Source organism: Lynx rufus, unplaced genomic scaffold (assembly GCF_022079265.1).
Source record: "Lynx rufus isolate CCGP_SWC_20201006 ecotype Redwood Valley unplaced genomic scaffold, mLynRuf1.p SCAF_28, whole genome shotgun sequence".
Lineage (NCBI taxonomy): Eukaryota > Metazoa > Chordata > Mammalia > Carnivora > Felidae > Lynx > Lynx rufus.
In genome coordinates, this window is record NW_025814843.1 from 6,731,917 (window position 1) to 6,747,717 (window position 15,801).

At 46.2% G+C, this 15,801-nt stretch overlaps 1 protein-coding gene across 1 annotated transcript in view; it reads right to left on the reverse strand.

Moving 5' to 3' along the window:
* Positions 1 to 4,352: 4,352 nt before the first annotated feature.
* The window catches only part of MAP2K4 (mitogen-activated protein kinase kinase 4), a 140,182-nt gene continuing 128,733 nt past the window's right edge, over positions 4,353 to 15,801 (reverse strand). The window contains exons 10-11 of the mRNA XM_047089781.1: positions 8,940 to 8,985; positions 4,353 to 6,969 (exon numbers count right to left, since the gene is read on the reverse strand). Of these exons, the coding sequence (XP_046945737.1) occupies positions 6,856 to 6,969; positions 8,940 to 8,985 (160 nt within the window). The 3' untranslated portion in view covers positions 4,353 to 6,855. The remainder of the gene's footprint in view (positions 6,970 to 8,939; positions 8,986 to 15,801) is intronic.

A 15,801-nucleotide genomic window follows, 5' to 3' on the forward strand; every position in this document is an offset into this window, starting at 1 on the left:
TGGAGCTCAGAGGACAGAATTGGGAAGGCTTCTGAGAGGGTGTATGATTTAATTCAGGTCTTTAATTCAGAGTAGGTAGGTGCTTTCAAAAGCAGGAAAAAAAAGAGTTCTGGACAGAAGGAACCAGCTTAGACAACAAGAAGGTACTGAAGAGCACAGGAGGTTTGGTGAACCATGAAAGTTTGTGAATGGCACAACCGATCTCTAAGGCAATCTGTCACCCAAGCCAGAAAACAACATTTGTCCAGGCCCCCTTCCCTACCTCCTTCTTTACCGCACACATCTGATGAGGAGCCCATGGAGCTAATTCCACCCCCTACATTATCTCTTAAATCCTCTCCACCTCCAATTCCACTATTTTACCTTCCCCAACTTTTGCCTAGAATATTGTTTCTTAATCGGCCTTCAAACCTCCCCATTTCCAGCCTACATAGTCACTGAAATGATTTTCCAAAAGCACAGTCTGAGAGACAGAGACAGAATCCGAAGCAGGCTCCAAGCTCTGAGCTGTCAGCACAGAGCCTGACGTGGGGCTCGAACTCATGAACCGTGAGATCGTGACCTTGCCTAAAATCCCCTATGGTTCTCCAGCATGTAAGAGAAAAAGTTCATCCTTGGCATGTGCAATTTCATGTACGATTATGACCCTGCCCATCTTTTCACACTCGTGCCCTACTCCTGACTTTTCCAGACTCCTCACTGGCTCTGAGATAGTGGGCAGATTACTAACCACAGTGAGTCCGTTTCTTAATCTTTAACACGGAGATAATAGTTTCTACCCACGTGTTGAGGATTAAATAAAGCTATACATGGAAACACACATAAGCCCGGCCTTCATCCTGCATATCCCCAGGACTTATTAAAGAATTTTAAACAGAAGAATGACACAATTCAATCAGCACTTTACAAAGGCTGGGGCACCTGGGGGGCCTAGTCAGTTAAGCGTCCGACTTCGGCTCAGGTCATGATCTCGCAGTTCGTGAGTTCGAGCCATGTGTCGTGATCTGTGCTGACAGCTCAGAGCCCGGAGCCAGCTTCAGATTCTGTGTCTCCCTCTCTCTGACCCTCCCCTGTTCATGCTCTGTCTCTCCTTGTCTCAAAAATAAATTTAAAAAAAGTTTAAAAAAATTTTTTTAAATAAATAGACATCAAAAAATTAAAAAATATGGGCGCCTGCGTGGCTCAGTCGATTAAGTGACCAACTCTTGGTTTCTGCTCAAGTCATGATCTCGTGGGTCGTGAGTTCAAAGACCAGCATCAGACTCCGAACTGCCAGAGCCTCTCTCTCTCTCTCTCTCTCTCTCTGCCCCTCCCTGGCTCTCGCTCTCTCTCAAATATAAATAAACATTTAAAAAAGAAAAGGAAAAAAAAAAGAGAGGTGAAGGGCAGTCATGGGGATAGATTGAAGGGGAACAAGCCCAGAGGTGAGGAAGACCGACTAGGAGGCAGAAACCCACAGTGAGAAATGAATGTGTCACACTGTCAATCAGAGTAGAGAGAAACAAAAGAAACTAGAGAAAATTACGGGATCCAACCAAAAGCACATGGCTCCTACCCAGAAGAAGAAGGTGAAGAGAAAGAGGTCCCCAGAAGGCAAGTCTCACATATTCAAGGCAAGCCTTGACATATTCAGGAACAGAAGCTGATTCTAGCCAGTGCTTATGCTTTCTCTGCCCTCGGTTGAAACAACCCTCCACGCTTTGGAATTGGGTTGACCTTATAGAAACGGGCAGATGTGTTGGGACCCAGTCTTGCAAACAAAGAAACGAAGCTGCGAAATACCACCTGGGATCAAAAGCGAGCAGGAAGCGTGATGCTTCTAACCACACGCTGAAGGCATTTTTTCCAAAGAAATAAAAAATGTTCTCATCCATGGTTCCACGGACCGGACTCAATGTAGAGTTCGTAAGATAGGAAGGAATCATGTGCATGTAACGAATCTTGGCTTAAAACATTTTTTTAGCCATCTTATACACACACCTTATTTGTTATGTTGTTGAATAGGAAACACATGGTTTCTCCAGAAGACTCTCAACAAAGCATCAAGAGACAGAGATGGTCTGCCTCTGCCCAGGCACTGCCTTACAAAAGCTACCAAGTTCTTGAAGACTGGTACCCGGCGTGTGGGACTATCTACCTCACAGACTTGCATTCGCATTGAATCTGCGCAGAAAAGCTAGGAAAAACCAGAAGTCCTGTTTTTCAGTGCTTCAGCAAATCAAAGGCTGATAGAAATCTGATTCCTTATACATTATCCTTACTCAGCTATGACTTCACACTATGCTCTACAGATTGATAATTTCAGATGGCAGAGTCACATTTTGCATCGAAGAAGTAGAATACACTTTGGCAGACCCTCAGGAAAAGAACAAAACAAAAATAAAAACGCTAACGCAGACGTTGCGTTACCTTGTAATGATTTCAAGGTTTGAGACGAGAATTCTTGGATATTCGTTTATCGGAAAGATTTCCTGGATACTCGTTTATCTGAAAGAAATACATCAATTTAGTCCGTAGCAAATTCCCAGAAGGCACATGGAGGCTGGTGGTTCGGACTAATGGTATTCCTTACGCGCGCAGTCTCACACCAGCTTTCCATCACACGCGCGTGTCTTAAGAGTGCACCCTAAGAAGTGAGTCGCTCGCGCTATTGGATTTTCCCTCAGCCGACTTCATGAGGTATTTTAAGGAGTTGACAAGTTCAAGAGCAACAGTTCTTAGGTTCTCCATCCCTCACATCCCGAGTAATAGGTACAGATGCCATGCATGTGACTGGTGCATCCAGCCCTGGTCGAGAGCTGGAGACAGAAGTCACCTCTGGACCTCCGAGACAAGGCGGCCAGTGTTCCAGGACGCTTCCAAGCCCCTCTGGGTCCCGTTTCTATCCTCCCGCAGCTAAGACACATGGAGGGAACCAGTAAGCAAAAAGGCACTTTAATACTAACTAAAAGCCATCACAATTTCCTCTCCTGCCAAATCCCCATTACCAGCGACTGCCACACGATGTCATCATGCTGATAGGGATATGAAGGCCTCTGTCCCGAATCCCGGGGGTGCTACACCTGACGCTGCCTTTGTATTGGCCACTAAGCCCCACTGAGCACCCCGCTCCAGAACCTCTGAGGTCAACTCATCCCCAAGACAAAGAAGCTGGCCTTGGTCAGGTTTATGAACAGAGTTACCCCAGCTGGAGTTCCCTCTCCCTCTCAACTCCGGCCTGATTCTTGGGTGACAGTTTTTTGTTTTCTTAATTAATGTAGCATTTCCTACAGTGCATGTCACAGATGTGGATTTGAATCTCAGCTCCCCTCCCTGCTGCTACCGGAGCCACAAGTTTGCTTCTCTCAGCCTTGTTTCTGCTTTCGTTTTCCTCTCTTCTATCTAAGACGAGGCACTACAAACTGACTTTGGAAGGCTACAGTCAGGATCAAAGGAGATGAACACATACAGGAGAGGCAGGTTGCTCACAGTCTATTTCCCATGACATTGCCTTGCACGGCCAGGGTCTGGAAGCTCCGCGGGGTATCCTTTCCCCTGGCAGCAAAGGCGTAGCTGGGGAGGCTATCTACGGCCATTCCCTGGAGAACGTTCGATACTCACCTACCACGGCTGGTTCCAGAACGATACCTCCTGCATCTCAGATCAGGTTAGGAAACAGGCACGGGGGAAGAGTGAGGTGCTGAATCTGCATATGATCAATGAGTCAGGATTTGGCCAATAGCCGAGAGGTGCTAATGTAACAGATACATTCAGTGCTGGAGCTTTGAAGTTCTTCCCTCCCCCACTTTCCAGGCTCCCACGGCTTTCTGCTCAGCAACATCTATCCTCCCGCCCATAAACCTCTCAGGTCTGGCCTCCACAGGCCTTTGGCCCACAAACCTCCTCCCCACCCTTCTCTCTAAAGTAGCGGTGACCGCAATCTGAGCTGGTATCCAGTGCTCACCCAGCAGCGACGGCACCAGCGTGAGGCAGGCTGGGTTCTTACGAGCTGTGTACCTCCACCGTGACACAGGTTGAAGAACGGTACCCTTTTCCTTTAGCATCGAGAAAGCCAGGGCAGGTGAGGGCAACCAACAGAGGAGCAAACTGGAAAAAGAGACTGCATCACACCCACTCAACAGGTGCTTCACGAATACCTCTGTGGTTTCAAGAAGAGTGAGCAGAGAGAGAGACAGAGAGAGAGAGAGAGAGAGAGCAACCACAAGAAGGGAGGAGGGGGGGAAAAAAGGAGCCATAAACACTTCCAGAAGAAGGGAGTTTGTCCCAATGTGAAATGCACAGATAATTTAATGGAATTTACTTGATTTTTCCCCTCTCAGGGTCTGACTTCAGAAAATCAAATTACAAAGTCATCATCACAGCCTAGATTTATTACAACTGACCTGCAGGCAAAGGGTAGAACTATTACATAAACACTTCGATTCCATGTATATATCTTAAATAGAGGAGGAATTCAAACAAGAATACAGGATAAAATATTCCAAAGCTCCAAGAAGCAATTATGTTACTGAGCTCCATTTTTACAGACAAATAAGGCAATATCCCTGCACATTAGCTTTTTGATAATTTTTATACATTTTTTTTCTATGGTACAAGAGAAAAATAACCAGAGCTCACAATGTACAGTCCTTACACTATTTTCACAGTTTGTGAACACTATACACCCTTTTGTTTTAATAAAGATACATTGTAATAAACTCCTTGCCCTTAAGTTTATAGTTTATAATAATCTATGATTAATACACTAAAATTGCCTTTTTATGTGGTTGTCCACACAACAGAACGGTCAGATTAGCTCCTGGACAGTCAGAATTGCTTTGATCTCCATGTGTCTAATGGCAAAGTGACCCTACGCTGAGCCAGACGGGAAGTTGACAGCAGAGAAACAGATTCCTCTTGAGTCGCCGGGGGCAACGGAGGATGATGGCTTGGTGCGGTCGAAGGAAGACGTGCAACGACGCCTCCGTTCAGAACACTGGGAAGTCTAAGGTTTGGGGAGCCAGGGAGGGGGGAGAAAAACAAGGAGACTGGGCAGGCGGACCAAAGTGAGAAATCATTTCTGAATTCTGAAAATGGACAGGGACGTAACCTTAAACAGCACTGTCTCCCCTCTATCGTTCTATACCGTTTGCGACGGCCACCCTGGGAGGAGACACGTCGACACCTGCCACCGCCTGGTTCCTGGATGGCACTGTGTGCCTCTCGGCCCACGGCCGTTTCCTACCCAGTGTGCCTGAGCCACTCCCAAGGGCTGCTTAACTGTTACACGGAACCCAACGCTCGGTGCCGGGGAGGCCTGAGCGAAACCTAGGGAAGACCCAGCTAAGGGGTAAGTGAGGCAGCATAGCAAAAGAGAGCAGATTCTAGGGGTGGTTTTGGGCTTTGGGGTTTTGTGGGTTTTTGGTTGTTGTTGTTGTTGTCTTTTTTTTTTTTTTTTTGTAGAATTCCAATTCCAAGAAACGACAGTGACCTGTGCCAGAGACTCTCACGGGTGACAAGCTTCTCTAAAGACTGCCATTTCAGACCCTCATCTGGTCAAATGTGTCTCTAGAAGATGCTTCCTCATCACCTACCACATCAGTGGGGCCCCACGCTCCTCAGCCTTTTACACGTTAGAGTGCAGGAGGGATTTGGGGCTAAATATCCCGGATGATTAAAAATGGTTTTGATATGGAGGGGTGGGGGGTAAAAGGCAAAATATTGGACTGAGCAAAAGTCAGTTAGCGGCAACAGACCACATGGGCAGGGGGAGGGATCCAGAAACCGAAGATGTGGGCCAGTGCGGGCAGACGACTGAGGTTTGGTCTCGTGCTGCCTATAAGCAATCTCTACGTCATCAGTCAAGGCACATCGCTTCTATAGCTACTTCTCCCTGTGAGTGAGTTATGATGGCTAAAGTATCAGGCTTGGGACCCAGGGGAAATACAGGGTGCTGTAAGTTGTTCCAGATCGGATGCTAGAATTGGAAACACCCGTAAACTTGGCCCTCAGCACGTTTTTCTTCTTTCAGTCCTGGTGGTTTGTGGCAGACGGAACATCAAGTTGGCAGGACACCGAACTTTGAGAAAGAAAATTCTTAGGGGCAGCACCTTCTGTGACGAGTGGCAGACTCCTGAGTCTTCCCGATGAAGAGAAGGACTAGTCAAGGAGAAAAGAACACGTTCTGTCCTGTCTCCGTATTTCAGGGTTCACCTCTTTGAACGCAACACGGTTTTTGGTAAAGAGAAACTCGTTCTAATTTAACGTGATATTTCAAACAGGAAATTTGGCTGAGCACATCGATCCCCGAACATCGACCGTGACGGTGAAGCAACAGAGTATCAAATCAGTAAATCTATTGCACTTGGTGAAGAGAGAAAATTAAAATTCCTCCTTTGTCTCCCAGCTCCAGAAGGCAATGCGTCTCGTTGGCTGTGCAAACCCTTCTCGCTCAAGCCCGAGTCTCTGTGTTCAGACGACGTACATCCATCACCGTGCGCTCCCAGTTTCTGGAAGTCTGACAAAACACCATTCCAGTGGCTGCGTCTCCAGGTTTTGAGTCTAGAAATGAAGTTAAGATGTGATCTGATCACAGTCAATAAATTGATCGTACTGACTTCCACATGTCACGGACACGTCCGTCACAAAAGAGCGGGGTGAGGTCTCTCTGACCAGCACGAACACTGTGTGATCGATCGGGTATCACGGGGATGCATGTCTAGGTGACAGGAGCATACACACAAGATGGAAACGAACACCAATCTCACTGCACGTGGTGTCTGGGCAAGCAATAAAAACACTGCGATGCGGGATGAAAATTCTTTACGTCTTGCCTCCTCTCAGCCCTTTTTCCTAGAGTCTGACGCAGCGGCGAGATCAGTCGACGTACATGGGGGAGCTGGGAGTGGCTGGCATTTGATCCAGGATTTTACAAACGTAGCATGCGACCTCTACGGTACGTTCTTCATACATCAAAATAAAGGGATGTTTCTGCAAGAAAAAAGAAAAGATGATCAAAGTTCGTAGGGGAGCCCACACTGAGCTTTTCCCAATTTCGATACGGCACGGGACAGAAGGCTCCCACCCCATAATGGCTGTGAAATAAGGTCACGCTCGTTCCGAGAGACCGGTTAGTGGGTGTGGGCAAGCCCGATCTGGAAGAGCCATCCTGGCAGTGAGGTCAGGAGGCTTCTCTGCACACCGGGGAGGATTTGCTAGGCAGACAGCAGGAGAGCTGCTCCTCGGCCCCAAACACAGCTGGAGGCCCTGCCACCATCTGAGAGCCAGGAAGAGCCACATGAGTATGGGTTGCCACTCCCCGTGGGACACAGGCATAAGCTTCAGCCTCCCATATCCCCCACGTGCAGAAGGATCTTAGAGAAGAGGCTGTTCCAGTGCTCCAGACCCTGCTCTGAAAGAGGCTCGACAGAATCCCATCCTGTGAACTTCGGCCCCCGTCCCCTCCGAAGCCACCAGCCCCGTATCTGCGTCACAAGCCCACCCTTTCACACGCCATCTCTACCAGTGTTTCTCTTTCATGGCTTCTCTAAGTACGTGGGCTGGGTATCTTCGGAGTCCCTGCTGGCACAGACCAGAAGTTTGACCTAACACCCTGGACAGCTAGGCAAGGGGGTCTTTGCTTCAACTATCACCACGTTATTGATTAGGTCACAGCATTTTGTTCACTGCCAGGACCGCAGCCATTCCAGCGCTGCTTAAAACAACCAAGTCCCAGGGATGGGTGAGCTTTTGAAGAAATGGGAATTTGCTGTATGATGTAAATTTGCATTGAGAGAGTTTAATACAGAATAATTTTGAATAATTTTGTAGGGGCAGCCTGGTGGCTCGGTTGGTTAAGCGTCCGACTTCAGCTCAGGTCATGAGCTCATGGTTTGTGGGTTCGAGCCCCGCGTTGGGCTGTGTGCTGACAGCTCAGAGCCTGGAGCCTGCTTCGGATTCTGTGTCTCCCTCTCTCTGCCCCTCCCCTGCTCACGCTCTGTCTCTGTCTCAAAAATAAATAAAACATTAAAAAAAATTTTTTAAATTACTTAAAAAAAAAAAATAACTTTGTTAAACACACACAGGCCAGGCAGTGGACGGTGGCTCCTGAAATGAATGTTAAAATTCTGGGGGGTAATTTTTATGACATGTCAAGGCCAAATTTTTCCATGAGAATCTAGCCAAAAATTAGGAGGAAAATGTAACTTCAAATTTTCTCTTTCCAAATACTGGTTTCAAACATTATTTTTTTTTTTAATTTTTTTTTCAACGTTTTTATTTATTTTTGGGACAGAGAGAGACAGAGCATGAACGGGGGAGGGGCAGAGAGAGAGGGAGACACAGAATCGGAAACAGGCTCCAGGCTCCGAGCCGTCAGCCCAGAGCCCGACGCGGGGCTCGAACTCACGGACCGCGAGATCGTGACCTGGCTGAAGTCGGACGCTTAACCGACTGCGCCACCCAGGCGCCCCTCAAACATTATTAAAAAAAAAAAAAACACTCAATGGTGGGGTGGGGGGTGGCGGTGGGGGAACCTGGGTAGTGGAATTGGTTAAGCATCTGACTCCTGATTTTGGCTCAGGTCATGATCTGGCGTTTGTGAGTTTGAGCCCGGCGTCAGGCTCCACGCTGACAATGGGGAGCCTGCTTAGGATTCTCTCTCTCTCTCTCTCTCTCTCTCTCTCTCTCTCTCTCTCCCTCTCTCTCCCTCTCTCTCCCTCTCTCTCCCTCTCTCTGCCCCTCCCCTGCTTATACTCTCTCTCAAAAATAAACATTAGAAAAAATAAAATTATTAAAAACATAATAATAAAATACTCAATTAGGTCAGGCTATTTGTTGAGAACACAGGAGACCATTACTTGCTTAGAGAATGAGCATGCTAAGAGCATTTGGGCAAGGAAATAACTAAAATTCCCAAGGTCTCATACAAATAACTAAAATTCCCAAGGTCTCATACTTACCAGAAGTTCTTTATACTTTGGCCTTTTGGATTCATCCTTCGTAAGGCTAAAATAACAGAAAAATACCATTATTAAAACGGAAACACAGTTACCCAAGTGCTTTTCTTTTCACAAGTGAAGTATCACAAAGAATCAAGCAGTTTTTTTTCCTTCAGATACAAAAGGAACAAAGAGAACAACCTGCCAGATGTACGTACACACACACACACACACACACACACACACACACACACTTAAACAATTTATAATCTAAGGATTTGTCCTCAGGATATTCAGTGTAGAAGCATTAGTGGAAAACAAGAAACAAGTTAACTACTGATTACAGATTACAGCACAGCTGCGAATACTACGAATAAATGTACGAATGTGTGTATAAAATTGCGTGTATGCACGTGTTTTCTAAATGCATACACTAGTATTTATACTGACACCACCCAAGAGAAACCAGAAGTCTGGGAAGTAAACTATATATAAATTTTATCAATTTATCCTTAGATTTTTTTTTTTTTTAATTTTTGCGCTCTGAATTTCAATCCTGTGTCCTTTGGTCCAAACGCGGAGAGCACCATCGCCTTACTAAGGACTATATTGATATAATAAAACACTCTGCCCTGATATTTTTGCCTTGAATCCTACCTTGTCTAATTAATGTGGCCAGCGGTATTTTCATGTTGTTTATATTTACCATATTGGTCTGGGACCATGTATCCTAATCACCCCTCTCTTCCAATCTCAATTAAATTCTTTTTTTTTTTTTACTTGCAAAAGTTAATTAACACTGACAACGTAGTTCATCTATTTCTTTTTTCTGATTAATTGATTTTTATTTATTTTGAGAAAGAGAGAGAGAGAGCAAGGGAGGGGCTAGAGAGGGAATCCCAAGCAGGCTCCGCACCATCAGCATGGAGCCTGACGTGGGCTTTGAACCCACGAACCGTGAGATCATAACCTGAGCTGAAACTAAGAGTCAGGCCTTTAACCGACTGAGCCCCCTCACCTGTTTCCAAACTCAGTGCTGTTTTCTATATTCCATACCTTCTGGGCGGGATGTGGTGCTGTGCTATGGCGACTATACCTACACCGAGTTCCAGTATGAAGGGATTCTCCTGGCAGACAACCCTCAGTGGCCAGCCTCTTCGGGATGACCTGGGCTGAAGAGAGCCACCTTAGCCTCCCTGGGGCAGCCTGAGCTCATGACTGCTCCACAGAGGGGCAGGGAAATCAAGACCCTCATGCATGTCAGGCCAACCCCGGAGGGTCATCCCAGTGGTACGCCTTGCCTGTAGAGGTCTTTGTTAAGATCTCACTGCAGGCCAACTTCCCTCTGCTCCTCTAGCTGTTGATGGCAAGGCCACTGCCATCTCATCTGCTTCACACACTGATCTCTGCCTCAAAAGCCTGGCTTCTGGGACGCCTGGGTGGGCTCAGTTGGTTAAGCATCTGACCTTGGCTCAGGTCACGACCTCACAGTTCGTGGGTTTGAGCCCCACATCAGGCTCTGGAGGACAGTGCAGAGAACTGCTTGGGATTCTCTCTCTCCGTCTCTCTCTACTCCTCCCCAAGTCACGCTTTCTCTCACTTTCAAAATAAATAAAAAAATTAAAAAAAAAAAAAAAGACAGAAAAGCCTGCCTTCCAGGGAACCAAGCTGCAACACCCTTCTCCTGGGTTCACTCTCCTTCTGGGCCAAGTATATCTTTTCAAGCAATCTATGAATGGTAAACTCTTACTCTTTCCATTCCTGGAAAAATCTGTATTTCCTCCTTATTTTGAATTATAATGGAGTGCCGACGTATAAAGCTTTAGGACAAGGCTAACAATTCTTTTTCCTCCGTGGAAACAAGGAGCTATGGCTCGCTTTCTGGCAATTACTGTGGCTCATCGCAAGGTGGCTGTCAGTCTAATTGATTGCTTACACCTTCCCAGACAGTCTACATTCCTGCTAACTTCTACACTACTGTTCTCCACTCGTCCTTCAGGGCATTTAGATACACATTTAGATACCTTCGTGTCTCCCACGCGGCACAGAGATCTGATTCCAAGCTGAGAACATCAAGTCTCAAATGCTTCGCCACATGATCTCCAATACCGCTTCTCCCACTTCCAGAATTATGTCCCGCCACATTCGCTACATGTATCTTACCAGTTCCCTTTCTGTTCCCCCTGGTGCTCAACCACTCTTTCACGCAGTTGAATCTGTGTCATGCTGGGAAATCCCTGTGGCCTATCTGCCAACTTCCCCAGTTCTATCCCCAGTTGTTTCTGGCCTAGAGTACATCAAATATGCGGTCTTTTGTATCGACGGCTAAGTTTTTTTCATTTCTAAATCTCTGCATCATTTCTGTTTATCATTTCTGTTTTACTTCTTTCTCAGCTTTCTAAAATTTTTTTTTAAGGCTTCTTTATTTTTGAGAGAGAGAGTGAGAGAAAGGCAGAGCACAAGCAGGGGAGGGGCAGAGAGAGAGGGAGACACAGAATCCTAAGGAGGCTCCAGGCTCCAAGCTGTCCGCACAGAGCCTGACACGGGCCCCGAACCCACGAACCACGAGATCACGACCTGAGCCGAAGTCGGACGCTTAACTGACTGAGCCCCTCAGGAGCCCCACTTCTTTCTCAGTTTTAATCGAACTTACACCCTCATTTCCTCGGACAGCCTAAATATACTTATTTTATTTTGAACTGTATTTTGGACTAGTCCACAAGCTCAGCTTGATTTAAAGTAAATTCATGTTTTGTTTTATTAGTTGATTTTTTTTTTTTTTTTTTTTTTTTTTTAGCATCAGACTCCATGCATTTTGGAATTCTGGCTTGCACGGTGCGCGCGCTTATGCGTGCATTTGTTCCGCAAATCTCAGAGTGCCTAGCCGGTACCACAACCCGAAGCAGGAAGCAGAGCTAGATAGAGCCATTTCACCGCTGCTGCTCCTTTTTTTTTTTTTTTTTTTTTATTTTATTTTTTTTATTTTTTTAAAAAAAATTTTTTTTTAATGTTTATTTATTTCTGAGACCGAGAGAGACAGAGCATGAGTGGGGGAGGGGCAGAGAGAGAGGGAGACACAGAATCTGAAACAGGCTCCAGGCTCTGAGCTGTCAGCACAGAGCCCGACGCGGGGCTCGAACTCACGGACCGCGAGATCGTGACCTGGCTGAAGTCGGACGCCTAACCGACTGCACCACCCAGGCGCCCCAACCGCTGCTGCTCCTTTTTGGGTCCACCGCTACAGAACAAGGTCCCCTAACGGCTCTTTGAAGTTCCAGCCCCCTGCTGATATTAGGATTATTACAGATCCAGTCCTCTGGTTACACCAACAGTATCTATGCCCTTGCCATTCTGTGTCCCTGCAGCACGCGGTGGCCCAGGCAGTGACTGACATGGGCATGTTTTCACTCCCCAGATCCTGATTTCTAGGCAGAGCCCAATTCCTGTGGATCCCCGTCCGGAAAAGAGCACTTGTCGACCCCTGATCGTGCAGCAAGTGATGTCCCGGGCAGAGCAAGGCCAAGGCTTCAGACCTCCAGAGCATTTCCATCACATCGGTCATCCACACAGATGTTTACTTCGTAAAGCTGCCACAATCTTAGGTTTTTGATTTTTTCCATGTCAACTACTGTAGCAAAAAGCTGCACCAACGTAGAAACTCACGATGCCATCTGAGTAGAAATGTTTAACCAAGTTCTTATTAACACTGACGATCTTCTGTTTCAGAATTACTACTGCCATTAGTTTGGTCCCACTTATCACGTGAAACCCAACCAGTTAAACCCCATACATCCAATAAGGTTGAGTCACTTGTCAAATTAACGTCAATGAAATAAAATTTTAAAGTTTACCTCCTTGGCCACACTTGGAGTGCTATGGCCACCACAGTGGACAGGGCAGGTTACAAAACTTTCCCATCATTTCAAAAGTTCTGCTGACAGCTTCAGACCCACTTCTCAGTTTACTCATCTCTCTTCAATCGTCACACCTAATGTTTATTCCAGCCACTGAATTTGTAATGTGTGCTTTTTATCTCTGGACGTTCCCTTTTGTTCTTCAGAGATGCGTGTTCCTTGCTTCTATTTCCGAGCTTCTTCATTTTTCTTTAAACGTACGAAAAGACTTTTTCTAATTGTCCTAATATCTGAAGTCGTCGGATCTATCCCTGCCATCGGTTGTTTCTACTAATTCTCGTTCCTTGTGCTTGGGAGTGAGTGTTGGCATTTCTTCTGAACTCACACTGCATTCCACTTTTTCCTGGGGAATTCTGGGGCCCTGGCTTGAAGGATCTGGTCTTGCTTCTGCCGAACAACTAGTCTTTCTGATCAGTAGCCTCTTGGAATCCTTACCTCCCATAATTTATTGAAGTCAATTTTTCTTCACCTGAAGTACAGTTGACACACACTGTTACGTTAGCTTCAGGCGTACGACACAGCGATTCAACAAGTCTGTGCGTCAGGCTGTGCTCCCGCTGGTCACCATGCGACACCATTGCAATGTCACTGACCACGTTCCCCACGCTGTGCCTCTTATCCTCATGACTTACTCATCGCACAACTGGAAGCCTGGCCGCCCTTCCCCCCTCCACCTCTTTCACTCCTCCCCTGCCCTCCTCCCCTCTGGCGACCATCAATTCTCAGTTTTCCCAGGTCTGTTTCTGCTGTTTGTTTATTCATTTGTTTTGTTTTTTCGGATCCCGCGCATAAGTGAAATCATGGCATCTTTCTCTGATTCCTTTCGTTTAGCATAATATCCTCTAGCTCCATCCATGTTGTAACAAATGACAAGATTTTCTTTTTTTATGGCTGAGTAATATTTCATTACACTCAGGCACGCGCACACCCACCCTACCCCACATCTTTATCTGTACAACCATGGATGCTTCCATATCTTGGCTATTATTAAAAAATGCTGCAGTAAACACAGCGGTGCACACATTATTTCTGAATTCATGTTTTCATTTTCTTCGGCTAAATACCCAGTAATCGAACCACTGGATTGTATGATGTTTCTACTTTTAATTTTTTCAAGACCATCTATACTGTTTTCCACAATGGCTGCACCAATTTGCATTCCCACCAACACTGCATGAGGGTTCCTTTCTCTCCACCCCCTTGCCAACACTTGATATTTCTAGGCTTTTTAATTCTAGCCATTCTAACAGGTATGAGGTGATACCTCATTGTGGTTTTGATTTGCATCAATTGTCATTTCCCTGACAATGAGTGACACTGGACTTCTTTTCATGTGTCTGTTAGCCATCTGGATGTCTTCTTTGGAAACATGTCTATGCAGGTCCTCTGCCCATTTTTTAATGGTATTATTTACAGTTTTTTGGTGTTGAGTTGTACGAGTTCTTTACATATTTTGGATATTAACCCCTTACTGGAGATCTTACCTCCCGTAATTTCTGATTCCACGTAGTTTTAGAACTCTGTGGACTCCATGGCGTTGTTCTAATGCTGCTACATTTTAAAAGATACCATGAAACGTTTAACCGGTATTTTAGTAGTTTTGGTGCAATTCCTGTCCTGGATCGAATGCACCCTAATAATCTAAAGTGGTCTCACCCATCATAACACTCGTCAGGTACTGCTCTATGTCTTTCTACACTGGTGTGAACATTAATGTGTGCCTGTGTTTTCAACGAAAGCTTGTCAAGTTTTCTCTCTGAATGCAAAAAACAACAACAAAATCTTACAACATCCTTAGATGGCTTTTTTTTCCCCTCCCCTCTGAGTTAATTTGGTCTGGTACTATAATTTAGGGACTCAAGATTTTCTTCAAGTAAAGATCATTTTTATTTTAATTCTCTCTCTACTATAATCAGTTAAGTGGGGTCTCCTGGATTTTGTTCTCCAGGACTCCTATCGTGTGTCTCCTGTTCGTCTTTCTTACCCCTCTTGTCTGCAGGATTCACTCAAGGGTGTTTCCTGCTCTATAGATTCGGTCAACCGTGCAATACCCAATATGCTGTTTACCACCATTTCCTCCTCTTCAATTCAGAAACCGTGTTTGTTCATTGAAAAACCTGTCCTGAATTCAAATTCATCCATTCTGACCAGTTTTCGTCCCTGACTTCTTCACTGGCAAATTTTACAAGGGAGTATTGGCTCCAAGTTTGCAGGCTGATACGGCGCTCATCTTCATTTGTGTTTCTTCACGCCCCCAGGGCATCAGTGCTCATGTCACAGCCCTGGGTGACCGGGAGAAAGAGTAGAGGGCCATCTCTGGAGCACTGTCACCTTGGCAAGGGATGCGTTTCCTGGGTTGTTAGGACAGCTTCCGCTGTGCTCCCAGACTCTGACCAACACAAGTGTCCTCAGCAGGAGTCACTTCAGCAGAGCCTGAGCCAAGGAGAAGGCAGGGGTGAACACTGCCGAAGAGTCCCGGCCGTGCCTGGGATCCAGTAGAGAATGCTCCCTCGAGACATTTTTCGGATCGAGATAAGCTTCCTAACTGCCTGTCCCTCAAGCTGCCTCTTTTTCCGGGTCCTGCTGTGCCCAGCTGAGCAGTTCCTGTGCAGATCTCCTACCGTCCCCGTGGCACTCTCCCTCTGTGCATGCAAACTCTGCCATCAGTTGGCCCATCCCTGAAGTCAGTCTCATCTGTGCTATTTCACAAGAACTCCTTGAGGACAGTGCAAGCAAAGGCTGGGTTTCCCTTTTAAAAATTCCATTAATGACTTAAGGGGCACCTGGGTGGCTCTGCCAATTAAGTGTCTGACTCTTGGTTTCGGGTCAGGTCATGATCTCATGGCTCATGGGATCGAGCCGTGCACTGGGCTCCGTGCTGACAGTGCTGAGCCTGCTTGGGATTCTGGGTCTCCCTCTCTCTCTGCCCCTTCCCCACTTGTGCACACTTTCTCTTTCTCTCAAAATAA